We start from the raw sequence: 25,574 nt of genomic DNA, 5'->3' as shown, positions 1-25,574 counted from the left end.
CTGAAGTGCAATGATTAGCTTCTAGAATTTCTCAGTTCAGCCCTTCATATCTTGACCAGCTCAAATTCTTTCAGAAAAAAAACCACAGGAAATGTCATAGTATATAGAATTTTATTTCATTCATAGGTAAAAAAGCGTTCCTTACCAGAATGACTGCATGAGTTTAGGACCTCTGATTGACTCTCCATAGTTGAAGAGGTGCTGTGATGTGGTCACCAACTCCTCTGCATTTGGAACCACACTGAACATTACTTATAAATTTGTATATGTTTGTGTATGCACATATTACGTGCATTAAACTATGTGCATATTTGCCTATGCATATTAAATTATGACATTTATGTGGCATTCAGATCCCTCCCCCAGAAATGAGGTTCTCAATACAAAAGTGATCTTGGAAGCTTGCATACACTTGATCACTTCAGCTTGCAAGTAATAACTATTTGCTCAAGTAATGTTTTTTTTCTAGGATTGGGCCAATTTTTGTCTAAGTTGGGTAATTCATGAAGAAAGAATGAGAAAGTGTGTTGTCAGGAGGCTGGAATTCAGTGACTCAGAGACTCAGCTGGAGGAATTTGTGGGAAGAGAGTGCTCACTGTGGCAAGTACAAAGTAATCCTGACAACCTGTTAATCATTTACACTTGTTAGTGTTGCAAGAATAATTGTAGAAGCTGCAAGATGTGGAGGGAGAAACTTCCCTTTGTGTATGCTAGTTCTTTGTTGCCATATACATTTTAACTTCTATGGGAGTTTCCCTTGTGTTTGCATGGAGCAGACCACCATGTGGCCCATGCAGTGCAGAAACCAAAGTGTTGACCAAAGTAACTTGAAAATGCAATTTAAATAGAAACTGTAAAGTGAGATAAAATCAGTGGTCTGGACACAATTGGAATCTTTTTCATCATGCATGTGGCAAATGAAAAAATTAGCTAATACTTCCCCACCAGAAAGAACAGGGGAAAAGGAAGAGGTTAGTACAGCTGCCTGCCAAAATATGTTACAGCATGCAAGGCTAGAACCAGCCCACACATTTATACAGTGCCATTGTTAAGATCCATTGGAAAGTGCAAATGCTAATTAGGAATGTGAACCAGATAACCTCAACATCAGTTAAAGTCCAATTATTCCTACCGGGATTTCATGTTACTAATCTGTTTGTCCTTCTTCCAGCGGTCATGCCCAACTAGAGTTATTACAGTAATTGTAGAGAGTTTTAACGCCAGGCTAGTGCTAGTGTGGCTTTGCTCTCTGGCAGCTTGACAGCTTTTCCGAGGAAAGTGGCAGTGTTGTTTTTGCATATGTATTCATGCAGAAAGATATGTGCAAACTCTTTCCATTTAAAATCCAGGTCCACAGCTGTGATACTTGTTCGTCTTGCTGTGCTTCTTGACTGAACAGGGAGGGAGGTGAAGTTTCAGTTCATTGGCGTGCCCTGACCTTGCAGTTACTGCGCAGTGGAGATGATGGTCATTGCTGGCAAAAAGGAATCCTGTTACAGCTGTTTGGCTGTGGGACTCTTTCCCTCTTTGGCTTTTCCTTTGCCTGTAAAATTTGATCTGAATGTGATTTCTTGTAATTGCTTTCGAACAGGGGGGCCATACCTGCATGCTGCAGACAGCCCTTGCTCAGCGTTTTGCATCCACATGAGACTGCAGCATCAGATGCAAAAATAGAACCGCTCCAAAATGCGACACTTTGGAGGCTGCAATAGCTTTCATTTCTAGCAGAGAGGGCTGTTTTCTGCTCTTCAGCTCCTCATCCTAGTTCCCTGTCAGTGAGAGGAAGGTAATCTGCTCATGAGTAAAAATAGAGTATGAGAGTAGGCTAACACTCTACACTTTAATCAGGTACCTGACGATTAACCCCTTAGCACCTGAGGAGGTGCAGGGAGAGCCCAGTATGACAGCTGTGCTGGTTGAAAGGACTGGCGAGGCCCCTGATTTGAGCAGGATGATGGCCAGCACCGGGTCAGGCCAGCTGTGGCATTGCCTGGCCAATGTCTTGAAACCCTCTGAGAACAGAGGCTCCTCAGCCTTGCTGAGATACCAGTCCTGGTGCGGCATTGCCCCTCCAGGGAGAAATGTGTCAGGCAAAGGGTTGGATTTGGTCTGGAAGAAGCTGGAGTGGTGACAGGTTCTCAGCCCGGACACCTCTCTGCTGGAATAGAGCTAGGAAAGATGGCTGGTCTGGTAGGTTGGATGTGACCCAGCAAGTGAAGGTGTGTGGTTCAGGGTGAGGGTGCATCAGAAGAGAGGCTCAGCCAGCATCACCAAGATGGGTGCCAAAATGCCCTGCAGGAAGGTTGCAAGTGGTCGCATTTCAGGGGCAGGGCAGGACTGCCAAACTTGAAGCCACAGCAGCTTGAAGGAAACATTTCTGAGAGATGGTGCCTCCTGGTGTGGGACAGCCAAGCCTACACTCTTGCACAGAAGCAAAATTTGTCTCTTGGAGTTGGCAGTTCTGGATCCTGATAAACTTTCCTCTGGCACAACTAGTTTCTGGTTTGGGAAGTGCCGTCCAGCACATAACATTTGGAATCTTCCTGATCTCTTCCCTATATCTCACTAAATAGCAAAGAGGGTTCCTGGAGACTTCCTAGCATGTGCAGACAAGGAAGTTGCAGTCATGTCTTTCCATTAAATTGCTCGTTGCTCATTTCCCATGTAATTTTCCTCGTTGCTTGTGACAGTACAGTAACATATGGGTTTGGTAGCCTGATTGCTGCAATACAGGCTTTATTATTATCTGAGGGTCCTGATGGACAACAAGGTGAACAAGAGTCAACGATGTCCCCTGGCAGCAGAGAAGACCAGTGCCCTCCTGGGCAGTGTTGCCAGCAGGTCAAGGGAGGTGATTCTTCCCCTCTACTCAGCTCCTGGATTGCTGGGTCCAGTTCTGGGCTCCCCAGTACAACGGAGACATGAACACACTGGAGAGAGTCCAGTGAAGGGCCACAAAGCTAAAGAAGGGCCTGGAGCATCTCTTTTATGATGAAAGCTGAGAGATGGGACTGTTCAGCCTGGAGAAGAGAAGGCTAAAGGGGATCTTATCAATGTGTATCCGTATCTGATGGGAGGAGTAAAGAAGACAGAGCCAGACTGTGCTCAGTGGTAGCCATTTGCCAGGACAAGAGGCAAGGGGTGCAAAGTGAAATACAGGAATTGCCATTTAAACGGAAGGAAAAAACCCCAACATTTTTACTATGAGGGTGGTCAAACACTGGCACAGGTTGCCTAGGGAGGCTGTGGAGTCTCCATCCTTGGACATATTCAATACCCAAGTGGGATACAATCCTGAGCAACCTGCTCTAGGTGGTCCTGCTTGAGCCAGGGGGGTGGACTAGGCAATCTCAAGAGGTGCCCATGAGCCTCAGCCAATTTGTGATTATATTAACGTGCAATACATGTTTTGTAGCTGAAGTGATAATGTATCTATAACAAAGGCTTGTGTTTTTTCACTTTAATAATGTTCGTTTATCATAAGTAAGTTACAGCTTATGGGCTTAATCATAATAAAGGAAAACTTTCTCACTATTTTTCAGCATTAAGAAATACCAGCCATTGTATCCAAATGTTCAATGGTGAGAGTAATTGACTTTATAATAATCTTGTTATCCAGGCAGAGCTAAGGTGGAAGTACTTAATTTTTTAGCTCCTCACTCTCAGTAATGTACAATGTGCTATCTTGGTCTGGTGATCTTGTAAGGGGATGGGGGTGTGATGGAGGGATATGGGCTGAAGAAGCTGGTGTGGAGAAGTTTGAGCATGGACTGTTTCTGGAAAAGCCAGTTAGGGGATGGGAGAGCCTTTTGTAGCCTTCGGCATCCTGAGGAGGGAGAAGCTCAGCTCCAAAACCGAGGAGAAGCTGGCGAGGAGAGAGGCCACTTCCCCTCTCCCTTGTGTGTGGGAATTGCTGGCAGGTGCAGGCTTGCCAAGTTTGCTGCTGCTGGTTCCTTTCACTAGGAGCTTGACCAGGAGGCTGTTTATTCCCATTCCAGCTTCGAGCAAGAGCCCTGACCTTTATAGAGCTGCAGGGAGGAGGCTGTGAAAAGTGTGAAGTTTTTGCTCCTGGACTTTTGTACTCATCAATTTATGTTTTGCATTCTTTCTATTGTCTTGATTTCGCAAAGCTTAAGCAAAATGTCTCTTTTTCCACATCTGCACATTTCATTTCATTTCATCCCATTCATGCCTGAAAAATAGCTAAGAATATTTCTGGAGGAGACTCTTGCCATATTTACCTTTCAGAAAAACTCTTCATTTATGGTGCCAGTATTTTATAGCATGAAGTCTGATATTTTTTTTTAAGTTCACATTTTTTGGACTGCTGAGAATTGGTTGGCAATTTTGGCGTTGACTTGTGATCTACAGTAGCTAGCAGACTGTCAGTCTTTCATCGTCTTAGACTTGTCACCCCAAAATGGTGGAAAGCAAAGGTTTAGGATGGGTTGAGGAGCTGTATGAATTTGTAACTTGACCTTCTCTTCTCTTCCTCCATTCTCTCCCTGCCAAAGCAATGATATCCATGCCTTGTTGGGCATGCTTATTTGGGCACACAGTAAAATAAAAGCAATTAACAAGAGCATGGGAGGTCTGTTCAGTTGGTTTACTTATTTATTCCAAACTAAACCTCTTAACTTCCCGTGGATTATGCAGCTTCTCCTCACTGTATTTCTGTGCAACGATGTTTTAGGAAGAGAATGTGCGTGCTCATGCCGCGTGGGTACGAAGCGGCAGTGCTGCATATACGCAGATGCATGAGGATTTCGTTTGGTCTTTGCATTAGGAGGGCACCAGGGGTGGATCCATTGCTAGGCAGCCCCCGCTCCCCAAATGATGGGAGCCCTCTAAATCCTGCTTCCACAGGTCAGCTCTGACCTGGGGAGAGGCACTCAGGGGCAGTGACGAGGCTGCAATGTGAGGCTCATCTGTCTGGACACTGATGGGTGTTTCTGCGGACGGTGAGAAGGAAAGTGGTCCTGGTAAGGCTTCCCCTCAGCCATCACCACCAGTTCACACCTGTGTCTGGTGAAGAGAGGACCCTGACCAGGAAGGGCTGTCAGTTATACGTGGTATTTCTGATGTCCTCTTGCAGCACCAGTAGGGTTTTCCCGTATCCTGATGCAGCAGGAATTTTGTGGAAAGTGTCTGAGTACAACTTGGGGATCTTGGTACCGGAGGACGAAGTACATTTTGTCATGGACAAGAAATGAGCCATGCAACTTATTCCAGGCTTGCCATACTTATTTTCACTTGCCCACGATGTGTAGCCAAACAAGAAATCCTGAGCCTTGGGTTTTTATTGGTTTGTTGCTTATTACAGCACAGCCCCACAGAACTGTTTCCTGCTATTCCCTATTAAAACACCGTACCTTGCAGCTGCTAGCTACTATTTCTCAAAGCTGACACCTGTGTAGCTGCACAGATAGGCTGCATAAAACAGCTCCTGTGTTGGCCTTGTGTGACTCTTAAAATTAAGAGGACATTGAAGTATTGTAATTCAAATACATGTAAATGATGCAGTGGTACAGACATAGTGTTTCCTAAAGCAGGTATCTTCTAGAGTTAACCTGCTTATTTCTCTCTATTCAGTATAACTGCTTGGTTTGTTATCAGGTAGAAAAGCAAGAAATTTGACAAAACACAGCAGTGCTTGCTTATAGCAGAAATATGGCTATTTTGGCTTGAAGTCTCCGAGTTGATTCCTCTCTGCACACCAACAGTGAGATCTTTTTTTATCCACCTGATCCTCTCCATGGAGCGTCAGGTATAAACCTGCTAACCTCTTATTATCGACTTCCAAGTTTGGGGTGTGAAGAATTAACTAAACATTTGTTTGACCTTATAAAGGAGCTGGGGTATATTCATGCTTTCTACTACAGGGCAGAAAGCATGTGACAAGCAGAACAAGGCCCGAGCTCAGTTTGCTCAAATTGTGCTGGAAGACACAGTAAATGAAGTTACAGCAGGACGCTTGCAATGCACTTCTGTGCCTGTTTTTTCTCAGCTGGAGAACACTTGTTAGACTCTATCAGCCACACTCTTCAGTTTCCCCATCGATAAAAACATAGAGGATATTTCCCTGCTTCCTTTCTAATATACCATCGGAGCCCCAGTAGAAATACCAAATTTAACATAAATTAGGTTACGCTGCACAACTCCCTCTATCATCTCTTGTAACAGGGTTTTAGGCAGCAACCCTCAGTTCTTTTCTTTTTCTTTTCTCTTGGCTTGCTTACCGCTTCCAAAATAGTTTGATCCCAGTATTGGGCTCCACAGGTTTGTTGGCATAGTTGTGCCAGCTGGTATTGTGAAATATCCACCCCTCCAGCCAAGGCTGCCAGGCTGGCAGCTCTGTCAGTGGAGGCACGTAAATTCAGAGGCAGCATTCTCTCCTCTTTTGTGTCAGCCTCCTTCCTGCATTGTGTTTGAAGAAGTAGTGTATTTCCAGTCTACTTCAAGTCACATGTATGCTACAGATAAAGAAAATGCAGCCCTGATGTCAACTAAAATATTTATGTATGCCTGTGTTTGAAATGAATTGGGCAGATTTTTTCCTTTAGCTGAGTTGCACTTAGGGAAGCAGATAACGATGAAACAGTGGCACAAATAATTTTGGGTTGTTTATAATAATTAATGCATATCAAAATTGGCACACGTAGCTTACAAAGAGGACATTTCTGTCTGTGTTTGGTTTTTCGGAGATTTTTTCTCAATGTCACATATAACGCTGAGAACTAGGGTGATATGAATTTTTACCGTCTAATACAAGAGATACTACGAAGCTTCTGTAAGGGCTCTGGCTGTTGACAGCAAGAGATCAACGTGTTAGCAGTAAAGAAGGTTAGTGGGACACTGGAAAGCTGCTTTCTTACCCAGCTGTGTTCCCAGTGAGATACTAGGCTCTTTCAGTGATTTCAGTAGATGGTGTTACCACGTTTCCCCGTATATGAGACAAAAAAGGATCCTGGAATCAGTCTACATTGCTACCAAAGTGAGAAGTATCCCCACGTTTGGTTTTTCCTTCAGTGGATTACCCCCCAGTCACAGATCTGATAGTCCATGACCAGGAATATTTTGTATGCTTGTTGGTTGCTACTATTGCACACCAAGAACGCCCAGGTTTGCTGAGATACGACTGTGAAAGAAGAGTTCTCATTGAAACTTGAAACATGACGCGTATTGACTTATTAACTCTGCAAGAAGACCTGAACTTTTATGAAAAACAGATTTGCCCCATTCAGCAGATTATTATGAAGCTCCAGGTCAATAGGTTTGAAAGATGGATGAGTTGAATTAAATCATTTTGGGGTTCTTGATTTGAGGATTAACAGAAAAGGTATTACTTTAACACTTATATTACTTTATTTTGCAAATGTGATTTTTTTTTTTTTTTTCCCCTGTTCATTTCCCACAGAAACGCTCCAGAGGTCAAGTGCTATTCGACAAAGTGTGCGAGCATCTGAACCTTTTGGAAAAAGACTACTTCGGGCTAACATACAGAGACACAGAAAACCAAAAGGTAACCCACAAAACTGCAGCTGACCTTTGGCATGTGGACATTAGAGCTCCTCGAGACACCCCCTCAGACAGCTGCAAACAGTCCAGAAGTTGTTTTTATCTTCCTTGCCAAGTTCCATTAGATATAGCTTGAGCTATTGTTTTTTGTAACTCTATTTCTCAAGAGCATCCCCTGTGTTTCCCTGGCTTCCCTCTGTGCTGGCTGTTTATAACATGAAAGAAGTTAATCATATAGCTGCTTCTCTTTCTAGTATGATTTATTTCATTACTGCTGTAGATGAAAGTCAGATTTACATTCATAGATACACTATTAAACATATAATACTAAAATACAGCTTAATAATACTGTGGTTGGCAGTATACAAACACAGATAGGCAGGAGTTGATTGACTGCTCCTGCTAACTGCTAAGATAAAGTAAGGCTTTAAGACTTGACTTGCTTTATCTTAGCATTATTGTTGATTTGGCTAAAGACATTAGTCTTCAGATGCAGTTGGTAGCGGTAGTGAATCACATTCTGCTTGTCTGCATTTCAACTTTAGTATTAAAAAAGCTGTGTATTAACAGTGTCCAAGATGATCTAGTGTGCATGTGATATAGATGTATTGTTTTGGACATGTTATGATAAAAGAGTATCAAAGGATAATTTAAAATATACTATGCAATTTTGTCATTTTGAGATAAATATTTTGAAAGAAACCAGTAACAAAACTTCTTAGCAATATGTGCAGTAGCCCAGCAGAGCTCACCAGGTGAAGGGTTTTTGTGCTTTTTATGGCCTGAAAGGTCTTCCTTGATGGAGCTGGAGCTATTACTACTTCTTTAGCTGTTTATGTCTTGTGAGAATTTTGTTTCAGTTATATATGATACAAAAGAAATCGGTCTTTTTCTCTCTCTTTCCCCTTTCTTTACAGAATTCTAAATATGAGGATTTTGTTTCTGATTCAGATAATCACTTAAGCAGACACTTGTTCCATGCCAGTGCAAGATAACACTTTAGCATATGCTTAGTTTTGAGTTGTGGTAAAGTTAGGCTGATGTTTAAGTGCATTTCCAGGTAGGTGTGCTTTCCTGTACTGGAAGGACAAGAATGTATTCATTATTAACAGGTGATTTAAAAGCACTAAACATTTATAGATTGCAGTTACTTTACAGAGCTAAACAGCTAAAAGAATGACTGCTTGCCACCAAATTTATTGATCAATAATATGCATATTTTTAATGTCAAAGTACTTAGCAATTCAGCTCCCTCCTCTGCCATATAACTTCCAGCCAGACGATATATGTGCCCACATCACGTGTCATCTTTGAAAATAGAAACCCTGATGCATCTTTAATTTCTTGGTACATAGCGTGCTTTCATGCTCAGCAATAGCTGGAGCTCTTTAGGCTCAATGTTTTGCACCACGGACCGGGTTTGGACAGCTGCAAACTGGTTGTTTTTGTTGCATGGGGGGGGGGATTCTTGTGTTCTGTTTGTTTGATATTTCTTTTAGTATTTTTTTTCTCCGATACATTTGTTTTTCTTTCTTTGGAGAAAGTGGAACTTTCCTAGGGGAAGCAAACTTTTTGTTCAGGGCTCTGTGACACATTTTAAATATTAATTTGATTCTGTTAGAGGACAAGGTAGCAATGGCACTAAGAGACCCCAAGCTGCTGCACACCTCTTCCAGAGGAATTTGATCTGCTCCTTGGCATCCATGGAGTAATAACACATCACCGTGATAACTCCCCACCTCCTTGGCAGGGGTTTTGTCTTGCATAGTCACCGGGCTCTGCGCAGCGTGGATGGGGGCAGCCCCGGTGCTGTGGTTCTGCCACTAGTTTCTGCCTGTGCTCCCTCTGCCCCCGGGGAGTGCCCCATGCCCACACCGGGTTGCAAATGGGGAAGTGCCCTATGCCACGCTGGCTTATCCTCTAGCAAGGCTTTTCAGCCCTTCCAGGATTAGAGCAAAAAACCAACCAACCAAATAAAAAACTAAAACCCTTCTTAAAAAGTTTGTAGGAATTTATTCTTGCCAGAAGATACTCTGGAAGAAGATTTCTGTGCATTTATTTTACTAATTTATATATTTTTTTATTTCAAACCATTTAGCCCCTCAATGTCTGTGAAGGTTAATAAAAATCCTGCTTCTACCCAGGGCCATATCTTGGAAGTTAGTGTTATCCCTGCCTACTGCTGCTCCAGGGAGAAAGGGGTGGCAGACCTTCGCGTGTTCTAGCTTTGACTCATAGCACTGTTTTAAGAATAATGTTTATTGTGTTTTCTAATTCAAATTGAAAAAAGGAAACATTTTCTTTGCAGAATTGGTTGGACCCTGCCAAGGAAATCAAGAAGCAGATCCGAAGTAAGCATGTTATTGCTTGTGTGTTTATTTCAGGGGGTCTGGAAAAATTTCATTCTGGTGTACCCGGACCCCAAAAATCTGCACAAAAAAGTCTCTTCCTGTAAACTGCCATCCATCTTTGCAAAGACACCGGACCCCTGTGGCACTGAGCGAGGATGTGAGAGGCAGAGGGGGCTCCCCGGCAAGCAAGCAGGGCGTCATGGGCACCAGGCGCTCATCACTGCCCAGCCCCTCTGGTCCACTGGGCTTGTTCATAAACAGCTGGGGTAACTTGCTGCTCTTGGGTCGACGGGCCTGTCCCACCAGGGTGCCCCCAGCACCAGGGGCTCAGCAGCCCCCTCTCCCCAGCCCCTCACCCCAGCCCCGCTGCCTGCAGGGTGAGGGAACAGGCAGGACAGGGCTATGGCCCCCTTCTCCATGCCTCCCCCCCGGAGAGCGTGCTCCCCCCAGGGTGACACAGCCTATTTCACAATCTTCTTTTGCATCCTGTCTCAAGTCTCTGGCAAAGGAATTACCTGCACCTTTTAGGTATTTTATCCCATAATAAGTGCAGGTGGTTACTGAGGCTCGTAACACATGAACTTGCATTGCTGAAATCAACTTGACATTTGCAGAGATGCAAAAACCTGAAGTTTGACATTACGCAACATAACCTTAGGGACTAGGCCACATATATAAATTATTTCTTTGCGTTACTGATATTTATATCGTATCGAGGAATGCTGCTCATGCCCCATCCTGAAGTACTTCACTGATGCAAAGATAGCACTCTGTCTGAAATATCTTTCCTTCCTGCATTTCAAAAGCTTGAACTTTGCTCCTAAAATGACTATTCAATTCACAGAGAACCAGTCAATTTTCTGCTTCACATGAATATTTTAAAAAGCTCGGTTGTTAAATTTAGCCATCTGCTCTATTAGAAATTAAAAAAACCTCTGGAAGGAAAACCTCGTCAAGACTGCCAGGCTTAAAATTTTACCTGCTTTTTTCTTCCTCCCTCACTTTTTAAAATTGATGCAGTATTTGTGTGTGTGACTTCTTTGAGCAGGAAAGCCGTAGTAGTTTTTTTGTTTCAACATTTTGTAAATGATCTCTTCTAGCACTTGTGCTTTCACAAGCAAATACATCTGGTAGTTCACATTTGTTGGGTCAGGCCCAGCAAATGAAACACTTCCCTCTCCAAGATTCAGAGGGTTAATTTACACTGGCTGGAAAATTTCCCCACTTACTATGGGAAATCACACCTTTCCACCAGTATTATTTTCATTAAAAGTAAGTGATCTGCCATAAAAAATAATGAAAATCTGCCTTTTTTTAATCTCTTGAGAAGATGGATCTGGAAGGGAAGGTGCTGTAGACCTCAATGAGTCAGGTTAGGCTGATGGTCAATACAAGTAAAGCAGCTTGGCTCCATACCACTGATTTGAAATGCACTTAGTATGTGCCTGAGCCATGAGATAGACAATGAAAGGTTGTGACAGCGAGAGATTAACCGGTGTAGAAGAATCTCATCCTGGACTTCACGCAGGGGACAGTTGTATTTGCAGAAGATGACAGCAATAATTTGCTTGCTCTGTACAATTCGTCCTAGAACTTTGGAACAGGGCAACGGTGGAAAAGTAGGGCTGTTACCCATGGCACTTTCAAAGACACATACACACACATATATATATATATACATATAAAAAAAAATAAATATATATATAAAATCCTGCTAAATGTTGGTTGAGTTGTACAACACTCAGATATCTGTGATTCCACTGCAGACAAGAGGCATTTCATCCCAGTGGTTGAGAAATGAGGCTGTCACCGTGTGTGCAGCCCTTGTTCTCACCCCATTAGTTATAACCCACTAACTTGCACAGTGGTAGGTGGAAGTGAGGAGTGAAGGCCCTTACACTGATATCTTAACTGTCCGTGCTATACGATAGGCTATATCATAGGTTTGATATGTTTTGTGTGTGCCAGAGGAATAGATTTTTCACTCCATGGCCCCTTCCCTCTGTTGTGGGGCCAGGTGTCACCCACAGGCTCCATTCGCGCCTTGGGGCAGGTACACTCCCTGGTGGGACCATGCCCCATCCTCGCTGCCAGCTTGACCTTCTTTCCACCAGCTTTTATGGCCCAAGATAGTGGAAAAGTTCCTAAAATCAAGGAGCCCAAAAGTCTCACCAAGAGCTGATGGTAAATGTCAAAAGTCTTCTTGCACTTTGAGCCTGTTTTCTCAGGTGTGTGGATGAACAAAGTGGATGGGGCTTTGCATGAGATGAAATTTCCTTGTTGTCTCTAAATAAATACTTCCAAACGCCCAATTAGGACTATCATACAGTATTTCCAGGCAAGCAGACCTGTCCAGCACATAAGCTATCTTAACAGAGAGTGCACCAGATACACCTTCCAACCCCATACTCTTCAGGAGGTACCTAGACACAAGGTGTCCCTACCTGTCAGGTTTATAAGGAAGAGTCCCGTTTTTGCAGTGTTCATGAGTATTTCCTCATTACATGGCCAATATGGACTTCTCAAGAGATACCTATTTGTTTCTAGTTAGATTTGTATGGCGACATCAATGTGTTTCAGAAAACAGAAGTGTCATTACTTTGGCTTTGGTTTCTTGACTACAGAAATACTGTAATTTATGGGGTAGAAGTACGTATAAGAGGTATATCCCACAACAGAGGTCTCGGTGAAAACTCTTGTTACTGAAAAATCACTGTGTTGCTTGTAAAAACACTGTGGTTTGGGGTTTTGTTGCTGGTTTTTATTTGCGTTCAAGACATGCACTAGTATAACCTGTCCCATTTTTCAGAACAGCATTTATATTTACATACAATGTTCAACTCTTTCTTTTTTTAGTCTCAGTATTCTTTCTTTACAACATTTAAAGCTAATGCTCCAAAAAAAATTTCACAAACTGTGGTGACGCAAACCAGTATCCATCCCATGGGTCACCTAAACTTACTGAAATAACTAAATAAGAGTTCTCCAGTGTTATGTACCGTTTTTCAGTCACACTCTCAGTGTTTGTCCTTGCAGTTTTGTCTGCACAATAATTTATGTCTGCTGGAGACAGAAGCTATGTGCTGAGACAGCACTGAGAGGATGCTGTGAGCTGGTTTGGGTAGCCCACTCTGGAGCCCATTCGTACTCTGGCTTGTGGTGTTTCTAGCACCTCTGTATTTCAGGTTATTGGTTTTTAAAGCTTGTATAGGCTGTGTTTTGAGATGGTTAATTCCAGTAAGCATTGTTTTCAGACCAAGGGGTTTTTTTAGTGTTAGTAATAAACTACTGCTCCCTTAGGGTCCTTGCTTCAGTGGAAATCTTACTAAATAAGAAAAGGAACTGTAAAATCTGATCTAATACTGTAATTGTGAGAGGGAAAAGTAGTTTCTTCAGAACGATGTATGGGAAAAAGGTACTGTATACTGTTCTTATGAATTGCTTGGCTGGGGTATTTTTAAGTCTGCTGGTAATCGAACAGCATGAGCATCTCTGTTTGCACTTACAGTGTACTTTCAGTCAGTCTGTGTTCTTTTCCAGGTGGTGCTTGGCAGTTTGCATTTAATGTGAAATTCTACCCTCCAGACCCTGCCCAGCTATCTGAAGATATTACCAGGTGTTTAAAACATTAAATACCTTTCTAGAAAGGGCTTAAAAGCTGTTTGTAGTAGCACTTACACTCTGATTATCCAAGAAAAAGAATGGTTTGTATTTCCATTGGCTTCCTTTTTCTTATGAGCTTATGGAAAATATGCAATGCTTTGGCAGAAAAGACACTGTAAACAGAGTCTGTCCTTTGAGCTACGATGACTTTTGTATAATTTAACCCTAAAACCCAGCTTTTCCGATATACAAATTCCTGAGAGTTGATTTTAATTTTCACAAAGATGCCCAATGCCCATTTTTGCCAGTGGTAAGAATTTGTTATTGTAAGGGAAATCATAACTATGAAAGGGAAGAAGTGGGATGAGAATAAGCATCTGTGTAAATTTTGTATCTCATTTGACAAGGTAAGCAACTGATGTGCACGGTATAGAGAATATGGTGGTAATGAATGACTGCCCCCTGCTATCAAAGTCACTTAGGTCTGCAGTCTGTGTCTCTGCTCTCTGGTTTTGTATTTGGATTGCAACCACAACCGAAAAAAACCTCTAACCTCATTGCCTCCTTGGTATAAGGCAGGACAACTTCTGAGCCATGATGAGTTTTGTGCCATCAGCAAAGCGTTCCCTGTTGCAGCATTTTGCAACCTGTGGATATTTTTAACCTTCATTGCTTTGTAGACTGTTTGTTGCTTTTAAGGTAGCATGAAGCCTTTGGCTTAGATCAGAGGTCCCATGTGCTAGGCACTGTGCAGAAAGACAGTGTACAAAGAGTTCACGCTTCAATAGAGGTCTTCCAAGAGAAACAATTTTTTTCTCCTTAAATAAAAGAATTATCAGGTAGCTATATATCTTAGTGGTTTATGATGGAAACCTGGTATGTTTAATGGGTAATTTTCCATCTAGGTTACTAAACAAAGTAATAATCTGTTTTATTAAGAGATCCTACGTTGCTACTCGTAAGTTAGGCAAGGTTTTTGGGTTGGGTTATTTTTCAGAATTTATTATCCTTTTTAATGCCTGAAAAACTTTGGGCTTGGAAGTTGTCTGCAAATTCGTAGAAGAACTAAGGGCTTGTGCCAGTGCTTGAATGGTGCTCCTTTGGGAGCAGCAGTGGAGGAGCACTTTCTAAGCCACCTTGGTGCTCCCTTGCAGGTACTACCTCTGCTTGCAGCTGAGAGATGACATTGTATCGGGTCGGCTGCCCTGCTCGTTTGTCACACTGGCCCTGCTAGGCTCCTACACCGTACAGTCAGAGCTTGGCGACTATGACCCCGATGAGTACGGCAGCGACTACATCAGCGAATTTCGCTTTGCACCAAATCACACTAAAGAGCTAGAGGATAAAGTGATCGAGCTGCACAAGAGCCACAGGTAGGCAGAGGGCATCAGTGGGGGCTGTAGCCTGCCTTCAGGTACCGTCCTGGTGCATGAGGAAATGTTAAAATGTGCTGCGGTATACTTAATAAAAATATTTTTTGGACAAGACTCCTCTCTGTGTCTTCAGTTAGAGAAGAGCTTTGCAGCATGAAAGATAACAGGGTCTGCACTGGAGTTTTGGCTCTGGTAGGTACCCAGCAACCTAAGGGGTAGAGCTGTAGTTCTGACAGGCTGAAAAAGTTTTCCAGCTGCTGGATTTTTATTTTGGATTCTCTTTCCTTAACACTGATGCTAGAATTGGTTGCTTTTCCTCAGGGGAATGACACCTGCAGAGGCTGAGATGCATTTCTTGGAGAATGCCAAAAAACTGTCAATGTATGGAGTAGATCTCCATCATGCCAAGGTAGGTACTCTAGTTATTTCACCAGTCATCTTTCTCCTGTGGCTTAGTACTTGAATCTGCATGGAGACCCTGATTTATTTTTTTCTTTTTGTTTTGAGGCAGGCATTTTGTGGGATAAATCATGTGTCAGCATGGGATAAGCATGAATGTATTTCATAACTCTAACATAACTTAGCCTGTAGATTCAAAGTTGTTGCACATCAGCCTTTCTTGTTGATTAAGCAACCAAATCCTTTGGGAAAATATTGTATGGACAGAGTAATGAGGAAGCATGGTAGAAGCTGTCCAGAGAGTGTTCAGTTGTCATTTCATTCAGCTGCATTTTCCAATTTAATAAGGCCAACTATGGTATCTAAACTAGATAAACAGATCATTTCTAACACTGGAGAGAACTTCCAAGCAATTATTTAGCCGTGCTGGAAACCTAATCAGATAGTAATGGGGAGACAGTGGCTTGTCTCTCTTCTGCAGTATGGTTGTTGCAGTTGACTGGAAGGGCAGTAATTCTGCTGGAAACATTCTCCCATGTTGAAGTAGTTTCTCTAATCATCGGCAGGTTAAGTTATGAATAAAACATGGTCATTCTTATTGCGTCTTGGGAGAGCCACCTACCAGCTTTGTGTTGGTTGTCTGGTTTTTTATGGTTTTTTTCCAAGTAAATAATTACTATTTTTCTCTTCACTCTTCAAAGTAAGGCTAATGGATTTTAACATCTTTGAGGTTAGCAAGCATCCTTGGCAAGTGAGTGCTGAACAAAGAATCTTGAGCTGTGGAGAGAGCTGCATTTTCTGTAAAGGTCAAATTACTGTGAGCCTGTTTTTGTGCTGCAGCAGATCCTTTCAAGAACCGAGATAAATTTGCAGCTTGGATCTTGAAAGGGCCTGCAACCATGTCCCTGGGGGATTTTGTAGGAGCTGTGCATGTGTGTTCCAGAATTCAAGGCAATCTTTTGTGTTCTGTTAATTGCTTTTACTGCAAATGAAGAATCGGGATATGGCTCAATGGGCAGCACTCCACCAGGAGGCATGCCGCTGCCTTCCCTGTGTCTCGCAGATAGGCACAAAATCTTGAGGCACATTTGGAGCAGAGAGAGAAACTGATTGGCAAATGTCACTCAGTAGCTTTTTTCCAACATCCTTATCCTTTTTCCAACACAAAGAAATCTGCAAAACAGCAACAAAGTTCCTGTTCTAAATACATTACAAGCTTTGTTACTGAAAATTTTACATAGCATAGCATTAAGTCCCAAGTATTTTTTCACAATATTGGAGAAAGGCTGTGAAATTTAAGATAGGATATCCTGAGATAGCCTTTTTTTTTTTAACTTCCCTAAAAAAATATTACTATCTAGTTTTACTCTTCTGTTTTTCATACGGAAAGACGCAGAGCAAGAGAAGTTGGTAGGCAAGCTGATCTCTCTCTCTCTAAAGTGATGTTCTGAATTTGAAAAGCTGCTGTGGTAACCAAATTGGGTCTGTCTGTGGGTTAAGAAACCCAAAAGTAATCTTGGAAACTGAGCTGAAGGTGGGAAAAGTAGACTCTGCGTGAGAAGTAATGTTTTGTTTTAATGAGGTCTGTCAGTGAGATCAGATGGTATCAGGCAAGGGGACAAGTATCTCTGTGGATGCCTTTTTGAAGTCACGCCATGGCAGATGTCTCTATGTCAATGTCAATTCATTAAGGCTGTGCCAGTATCTTAGGTATTCAACAGATGCTGGACTCACCAGCTGCTGTTAAAACTAGTTCTCAGTTATCCAACACAAGGCTACCATAAAACATGTGTTCAAGTAGACAGATTTGTCCTCTGGGCTGTCACTGCTCTGGTAAAGCCCCCCCATTGGTATGCAGAGCTGCAGGGATGTGCAGCTCAGTTTCTTGTGCTTCGGACATTACAGCTAACAGTTTTCTGTTCTATGCAACCGCATCGCTCCTGAAAAAAGCCAAATTATTTTATTCAGGTTTCATTTTACACCAATAGTATCCCACTGAAAAGCCGTCTCTGACACCAACAAGTAACAGAAACCTGAATGGACTTAGATCTGCTACAAAGGTGGGGATGAGGGAAGGCGGCATTTCTCAACAAGTTTTTGAGAAAGTATATCAAAAGAAGGAGCCCCTTGCACCTGCAGCTATGTGCCATATGTGAGCATGTGTGTATTTCAGGCGTTCAGCAGGCAGTGGGATTACTGGCAATGAGACTTTGGGTTTTTTGTTTGTATACTCTGTATTTAGATGTTACTCTTTGCTTAGGAAACTGTGAGACTGAAGTCCACTGCAAAAAATTAGCTTTGTCTTTTCTGTAGTACCTGACAGTGATATCAGATGAGAGCTTTTATTTAGGAAAAATGTACCTTTAAGGGGTGATACCATCATTGTTGGAACATACATCCTCTTTTCTAACACTGGAGTGACTTTGTGGCACTAGTTCTATGTTGCATCTGTGATTTTAAAGCATTTTTTCTTTTTATTTCAAGCTGTGCCATAGCGTTTCCATTGTGACTGACCATGCATGCCTTTGTGTGCATCTTAAAATGTGATCAGATTTTCACTGTGTGCCTTAAAGATGGCTTGTTGGGAAAACCAGAGGAAATCGATGAATTCATTTCATGATTATCACAGGGTGACAACTTCATAGCTTCTGTTGTCAGACTTTTGTAACTTTAAGTTATTTTAAAATAATTACAGAAGAACTCGGTGCTTTAAGGTGGATCCTTCTTTTCTCCAACAGTATTAGTGGTTAGCTAATGAAAAAAACAGAATTATACAGGCTAGCGGTGATAGCAAACAGTGAAGATTTGGTTTAGACTATTTGAAGGCTTCTAAAGGAAAGATAAATGTATACTTCTTACTTAAAAAACCACATAGTTATGGGTATATTCTGATAAGATTGTGGCCAAATCTTTTGCCGAACTAATATGTTTGAACTACAGCTTCCCTGTCAAATATGGGTTATAGCACAGGCACAGTCACACACTTCTAAAAAAATCTTTCTGGTCCAAATGCCCAACTTTCTGCCTGCTGGTCATTTCAAAGTGAAAATACTGAGCATAGGCATGACAGTGTTAAAGAAACTAGCAAACCAACTGAAGCCAAGACAAGAAAACTACAGAAGAAAAATCTGTCTAAGGATTCACAAGACTTAGTCATGGAGATGAGTGATGCTGGGAGAAGTAAATTTGTGTGCTGTCCTACTTAACTTTCAATCTGGTATTTATGCTAATAACACTTTTTCATTATGCTAATCAAATTTTGCTATATGGCTAATGTCATTCTTCTAATAACATCTAAAATTTACCCCCTCCTTTTGGAGCCTGTCTAAAATACAAGGAAACATTCGCAACTCTCAGTTTCTCTCACCCTGCCCAACCTTACTATTACTTGCATGAATGCCGTCAATGAGTAGGGTACCTTTCAGAAATCGGGTCACTACAGCTGTTGCATTAAAAAGACGTAGCTCAGATAGATACACAGTATACAAGAATCTGTAGTACTGTAGGATGTGAGGAGAGAAATATTCAACAAGCATTGTCTGCTTTTTCAGGATTCTGAAGGAGTGGAAATCATGCTAGGAGTTTGTGCAAGTGGTCTCTTAATATATCGAGACAGACTCAGAATAAATAGATTTGCCTGGCCAAAGGTTCTGAAGATTTCCTACAAGAGGAACAACTTCTACATCAAAATCCGGCCAGGGGAGGTAAGGGCATCCTGACACACTTTTTAGTGAATGAACCTTTTCAAAAAACCCATGTTCTCATTGATTTGTTGATTTGTCATGTCTTACAAACCTTTAACATTCCTTTCCATTTGTATTTTTTAATTTGCACTGATTTTCTTAGGAAAGATTAGGTAAATACTTTATTTAAAATACAGGTAAAATCTTCTTTGGTGTTTTCTGTTTACATCCATGAACTAACATGAAGAATAAATATGGCCATCTGCACATATAAATCTCATCTGTATTACGAATACTTCGGGAATTTAAGTAACATATCGCTTATTCATGGAGTGCTCATTATCCACTGTCATGTTGTATATTAAATTAGCATCTGTTCATCTTACCACCAAGAGATGTCGACAGGCCATACCAAATTTTATAAGCATATCAGACTAGTACATTTGGAGTCGGAGCAGAAATCCAGAGGCTGATAAAAACGGAGTCAAGCATACGTCATTCAGCACTTCTGGTAGCTACAGGCATTAGCCTTCCCAGGCCCACAGGAGCTTATCTTCTGGCTCTGGAGGAGGAAATGTGAAATCTCGTACAGTGAGTGCCCTCTCGTGGCTCTGCCGGATGCGCAGCAAATACCTGCCTCATGGGCTGAGCGTGCCCTAACCCAGGAATAAGACGATAAATCTTAGGAAAAATCCCAGAAGGAGTTCAGGATCGTCAAGGCAGAGTGTCTCCATTTTAAGTGCTGGTACAATAATTGGTCTGTGACAGATGAAAAACCTACGTACGTTTTAGAGGGTGGAGCTGTATAGCAGGGCAGAAATCACCTGGACAAGGACTGGCATTTCTCCCTTAATGCAGTATGACAGTTGGGAGTCCTGAGCCAATGTCTCCAGTACTGACTTTGTAAGTGACCTGGGAAATCTCCTGGGGCCCCCACCAGCCCCAGGGCCTGAGCCTTTCTTAGAATCCTAAACCAAAATCTACAAACCTGCATCTCCTCCTGCCTGTCGGCAGACACGGTTTTAGTAACCAAATTCCGTCTTGAGTTTGGTTTAAAAAAACCCAAACGCATACCACTGATGTTCCCAGTGCCTGCACTCCAGCTCCCCACCACTGAAGCCCTACTGAGCTCTGCTGGTCTTCATTTGTAGAGTCCTGTGAGCAGGTCATAGTTCCTTATGCAAAATAATCAATGCAGTCTCTTTCCAAATCACACTTGATGATAGTGTGATTCACCATACCATGTGTTGCTTATATCATCTTTATTGTTTTGCTGTTTCCTGCCTTGTGTGTCTCTGTCAGCTCCCCGTAGGGATCCAGGCTTCCTTACAAGTGCCCTTCTGCCTACCTTACTCCGATCACAGCAACACTATTTCACCTACTCAGCTATCTGCATGCGGCCATCAACATGTTACAGCAGTTGTAGCTGGCACAGCTTTTGCGTCTGGAATATATAAATCTGCAGCACAAGCTAGAAACATCCTTTAGTATCCCCAGCCAACTCTTTTCAATTACCTGTCTTCCTTATCCTCCCCAGGAGATAAATTAGCTAAAAACACTGTGATTTACTAACTGTAGTTCTTTCACTGTAAATCTCCTTAATCTAAGGCTGCATGAGACCAGATCAGTCCCTGGGGACTATTGCTCCCCTCCAGGCTATTATCCGGCTTCACACTGTTGTTTAAACTGGTGAAGTTAGAACAACAGGGTTAAAACACTTAAATGATGTTTTTCTCAGAAGTCTCCCAAGTCTTAACTGATCTCTTTGTTGCTATAGGGCATAAAACATCACTGTCACCATCAAAAACCTCTTGCTCATTATCTGGATTTCCCCCCAAAAATGATCCTCAGAGGTTGCTGTTGATTATCACTCAGAGCTTCCTTCACAGGCAGTAGTCTGTAGAATATGTATTTATGTGGTTATATACATTCACCCCTGCAATGAGATGATATAGGTGGAGGAAATGAAGATGAACCTGTGTACACTATCTAAAAATAGATGCACAGCATCAAATACATACTTTTTCTTTTTTCCTACCTAGTTTGAGCAGTTTGAAAGCACTATTGGGTTTAAGTTGCCAAATCATCGTGCTGCAAAGCGCTTATGGAAAGTGTGTGTTGAGCACCATACATTTTTCAGGTATGTGGATTTCTTTTCCTCAAGTTGTGATATAAAACAGAATAGGAAAGACCAATTCTGTCAGCAGAGACAAAACCCTTCAAATCAAATTGTCTTTTTGATCACGAGGTATCTCTGAGCAGACAAGGGAAGATTGTTGCTTCTTCAAAATTCGAAATGTTTCACCTGTACTATTCATACTATTTCAGATAGATACTGAATGTTTAAAATCACCATATGGTCCCAATTAATCGTTTTGCTTTATCTGTGCCATGATATTATCAGCCGCTATAATTAGAGATGAAGGACTCTGCTGCGCTTCTGCACATATGCCTATATAGGGAGAACAACTTATATGGACAGTTACTGGGGGATGTGGGTAAGAGTTTTAAAAAAAAGGACATTTTTATTGAACTACATATGAAAATACAGACAGTAGTCAGTCAGAATACCCAATCCATAGCTGTAATTTTTGTATTACTGAGGAATTTTGCAGCTATGTTTTTGACATCTAAGAAGACCTGGGAAGAGTCTGGGATAGTGGAATAAATGTTGTAATTAGTTTGTGCTGAGGTAGTCAGCAAAGAGATACTTAACAATGGTAACCCAAAAGGGTGAGTTTTTCAATGGTGTGAAAGGGCATCCAGTGGTTAAAAGCCCCTCTCAAGGTGTTTGGGAGGACTGAAGAATGTCTTTCCTTTCTTAAAACTGTTGGTTCAGGCTGTCTGTATGTTCATATGAAATGCCGTCTTAGCAGCAAAAGTTTTAAAAAAAAATTTGAGTGTGTATTTTTGGGGGTGTTTTCTGATTTTTAATTGAAAATCAATGTCTAAAGCATAAACTCCATAGCAGGAGAATGGCTTCTTCAGCAAACTTCCATAGCCAAAATACAGAGGGTGGGAAAGCTCTAACCTGAAAAATGTCTGCATCCCTGTGAATGACTACTGCCTGGCATTCACTGGAGATCTGTTCTGGCCCTGTCCTCAGCATAGCAGCACCATGTTAAATTTGAACTATAAGAAATATGTCTGTATTTCAGCCTAGATCAGGGTCCCTGATGTAAGTAACACCTTATTTTTAGTTTCAGTGATTAAAAAATAATAAATCTGATTTTCAAAGCAGCAGGAACGGACTGAGTGATTCTTGCCCATTAGGAAGAACTCAGCAACTCAGATGCATTACCTAAGTGGTTTTGTTGTGCTGTATGAGGGGCATCCTTTGATTCCCTTTTAGTCACAGACCCGTGAGGCACAGGTTATGATGGAGAGTGATACCCAACAGTTGTCTTCTGTCCTCTGCAGAAATAGTGGACTGATTTTTGGAGGAGGGGGCATAACGGGTACACTGCTTGGTGTGTTTTAGGCTCTTGCTGCCAGAAGCACCTCCAAAGAAGTTCCTTACGCTGGGTTCCAAGTTTCGCTACAGCGGCCGGACGCAGGCCCAGACAAGAAGAGCCAGCGCCCTCATAGACCGTCCCGCACCTTACTTTGAGCGGTCTTCTAGTAAACGTTACACTATGTCTCGCAGCTTAGATGGGGGTAAGGTCCTCTCACTTGACTTTGTCAAAAGTTATCATCACGGTGGTCACTGCTTTAGATTAGGTATAAACCTATTATCTCATGTCTTTGAGCGTCGGCTGAGTGGAGGCTGTGAGTACCTGCACGTTCACAGCGCGGGTAGGGAAAGACACAGATAAATACGGTGCTAAAAAATGTACTGCTGTGGTCCTTACAAAGTGTTTGCCTGGAGGAGGCCCTTGGGAGCCCACTCTTCATGGAGCCTCTCTCCTTGGCCTCACACCTGCAAAGCACTTCCCAGCTTTGGGGAAGGATGGGGCGCCTGGACCTGCCCGTCTGCCCAAGTCAGGCTTCAACGCATTTTCAGGGTTTGCATGAGTAACTGTTTGAGGTTTGGTTTAATTTGGCTTTTTTTCCTATGTAGGTTTTTCATTTAAGTAAATGTTACAATTCATAAATGAATTATTGCCTTCGATTGAGTAATAACGCTTGCTTCCAATTACCTCGTGTCCTAGTCGAATGAGCACTAACAGGCTTTTTCCATACGTTACTTTTGAAGTTGTGAGATGGAGAGTAACATATGCAGGTTAATAGTACGTCTTTCCTCCTCCTCTCTTTCTCCATGGTTCATGGAGGTCACGGTTCTGCTGCTCCCTTAGGTTAAACCAGTGTGTGATTCAGAGTCTCAGCTACTTCATCAGCTGTTACTGTTGTCAGCTGTTGAGTAAAAAAGAGGGTGTAGTTTATTCTTGTAGAAAAAAAGACTGAGACTAAATTCAGAATTGCTACAGTTTGGAAAAAAAAAAAGGTGAATTCTCCTGCAGAATATCACAGACAAACTGCAATGAGTATAGTTGATGGTGGGGAGGGGGGAAGCTTTCATTTAAAAGTACTAGTGACAAGCCTTCTTTTCTTCCCCTAAAGGTGCTGCTTGTCATTAATTATTTTGGAATCTTCTAATTCTGATGTGCTTCTTGCTCGTTACCAAGCAACTGGTGACCTGATTGCTGTGCATGTGTCTCAAAGCAGAAATTACCCTTCTGCGTTATTTTGTTTGTAACATCTAAACAAGATATCTCCCTCTAGTCCCTTTGCTTTCTCCTGCCTCCTAAGCTCATTCCCGAGAGACAAGAGATCTGAAACGCTTTTTCCCAGCATTTGTTGGACTCCGCAAGGTTTTTATTATGTTAATTTTCATAAGTGCAAATGGGGAAAAGAGGTTTTTTAATCAATGCTCATGATTTCTTCACTAATGTTGTTACTGTAACGCAACTGTGGCTGTAACGTTCTGCATCACAACCACACTGTGACCCTGGCCCTGTCGTTTGTTAAACGTGCAAGTAAATTCATAAATTCTAATAGTCCTTTTGACTTAGAAATTAGTTACACAGTAGTCAAGAGCATATTAATGTTTTTATTACATTCTATCTATAAATTTACTATTTATTTCAATATTGTTTATATATATATTTAAGTTTGCTGAATTATAGAATGTTTACATCTAAATTATTCTGGTTTGGTCCACTGAATTGAATGCCATCACTTCCCAGAATTTCTTAGGACAATGAGCTCACTTAACTGGCAGACTTTAATACTCAGTAATACAAAGATCCCACTACTTGATTCACAGATATTATTCTGTGTTTCATCAATATTGTCATTTCCTGTAATGCAGCACATTACTTACTGCATTGTTACATTCTGACAGATTTCCAAAAAAATCTCTTCCACCCCCGTGGCTGATGTCATAGCTGGTTTTCTTTATGTTTCCTGCCTGATAACTGTGGCAACGCATTGATTTTTTTCTGATGTTTTGCTACAGTAGCACTTTTAATGGCTTGCTGGCATTTAACAACTGTGTAATGCGCACATTAGCTACAGTAATGTGTGTATACACATCCATAATATACGTTTATGCATATAAAAGCTACAGGTTTTCTTTCAAGGAAACAGTTTTATTTAAATGTATGCACATGCTTCTGGTTTCCTGAAACATGACATAGTTGTGTTTTCAGCAGTATCTCAAATGATTTACTAACCCAGCTTTTTAATTTTATGCAGCTTCTCAGCAAAAGCTATTTCAGACTTTCCCTCTTTAAATATTTGCTTTTAGCATCAGTGAATGAAAACCATGAAATGTACATGAAGGATTCTGTGTCTGCTGCAGAGGTTGGTACTGGCCAGTACGCCACAACAAAGGGCATCTCTCAGACCAACTTGATAACCACTGTGACTCCGGAGAAAAAGGCAGAAGAAGAGAAAGATGATGAAGAGGGCAAAAAGAGAGCAGAGGAGGTCACCCCAATCTCGGCAGTACGCCATGACACCAAGGTAGAGTTCTGAGGTTTTTGTATTAAACTGACCTGCCTGGAGAGCTCTTGGAGAAACACAGAATTGTGAGGGAGGGATGGAGGACATACCTAGTGCCATGAAAGGAAACTAGAATGTACACGGTTGTATGTACATGTATATACATGTCTTGAAACAGTATTTTTATAGTCCTATAGTTCCTGCCTCAGACTATTTTTTGAAATCTGTTTAGCAGTCTGCATAGTGTTTTTACATAGCATTCAAGAGGTCTTTACGAAATACCCAAAAGTAGCCTGGCAGCAGTGCACGTTTTGCTCCTTTGGTCTTCAGTCATATTTTGACTTTAGTATGGGCATCGTGTTTTTTATTTTTGACAAGGCAACAAAATAGTTCTGTGTTCTTGTATGTACCTCTGTGCTTTAAACTATTGTATTTTTCCCATGTACTTCTCCTAATGCTGTTTCCTTGCTTGTATTTCAATAAGCATTTTCCTCTATTAACTTTGGGGCATTAATATACTATTATAAGCTTTTCTTCCTGGCTTACAGAAGCAGTTGTTTCCCTTGTTTGAAGTTTGCATTGAAGAAAACTGTTTTTGTTGATGATTCTATGCTCAGTTGTTAAATGTGATTCATCCCTTGCCATCTCCAATCCCACCACCACACATATGGCTCTGCATTATATCTACTGAGTTATTAAGG

General features: G+C 41.7%; 1 protein-coding gene across 28 annotated transcripts in view; it reads left to right on the top strand.

Moving 5' to 3' along the window:
- The window catches only part of EPB41L3 (erythrocyte membrane protein band 4.1 like 3), a 93,025-nt gene that overhangs the window by 44,296 nt on the left and 23,155 nt on the right, over positions 1–25,574 (top strand). For 22 of the 28 annotated variants that reach the window (XM_049830356.1, XM_049830367.1, XM_049830366.1 and 19 more), the window contains exons 4-12: positions 7,418–7,522; positions 9,827–9,869; positions 13,410–13,485; positions 14,627–14,845; positions 15,167–15,254; positions 18,796–18,948; positions 20,970–21,067; positions 22,409–22,584; positions 24,677–24,894. In XM_049830356.1, coding sequence (XP_049686313.1) covers positions 7,418–7,522; positions 9,827–9,869; positions 13,410–13,485; positions 14,627–14,845; positions 15,167–15,254; positions 18,796–18,948; positions 20,970–21,067; positions 22,409–22,584; positions 24,677–24,894 — 1,176 coding nt within the window. The remainder of the gene's footprint in view (positions 1–7,417; positions 7,523–9,826; positions 9,870–13,409; positions 13,486–14,626; positions 14,846–15,166; positions 15,255–18,795; positions 18,949–20,969; positions 21,068–22,408; positions 22,585–24,676; positions 24,895–25,574) is intronic. The other 6 variants (XM_049830379.1, XM_049830377.1, XM_049830375.1 and 3 more) reach the window with 1 other exon arrangement.

This window comes from Accipiter gentilis, chromosome 27, assembly GCF_929443795.1.
Source record: "Accipiter gentilis chromosome 27, bAccGen1.1, whole genome shotgun sequence".
NCBI classification, from domain to species: Eukaryota; Metazoa; Chordata; class Aves; order Accipitriformes; family Accipitridae; genus Astur; species Astur gentilis.
The sequence above is the reverse complement of the archived record's forward strand: the minus strand, read 5'-3'. Positions and strand labels throughout refer to the sequence as shown.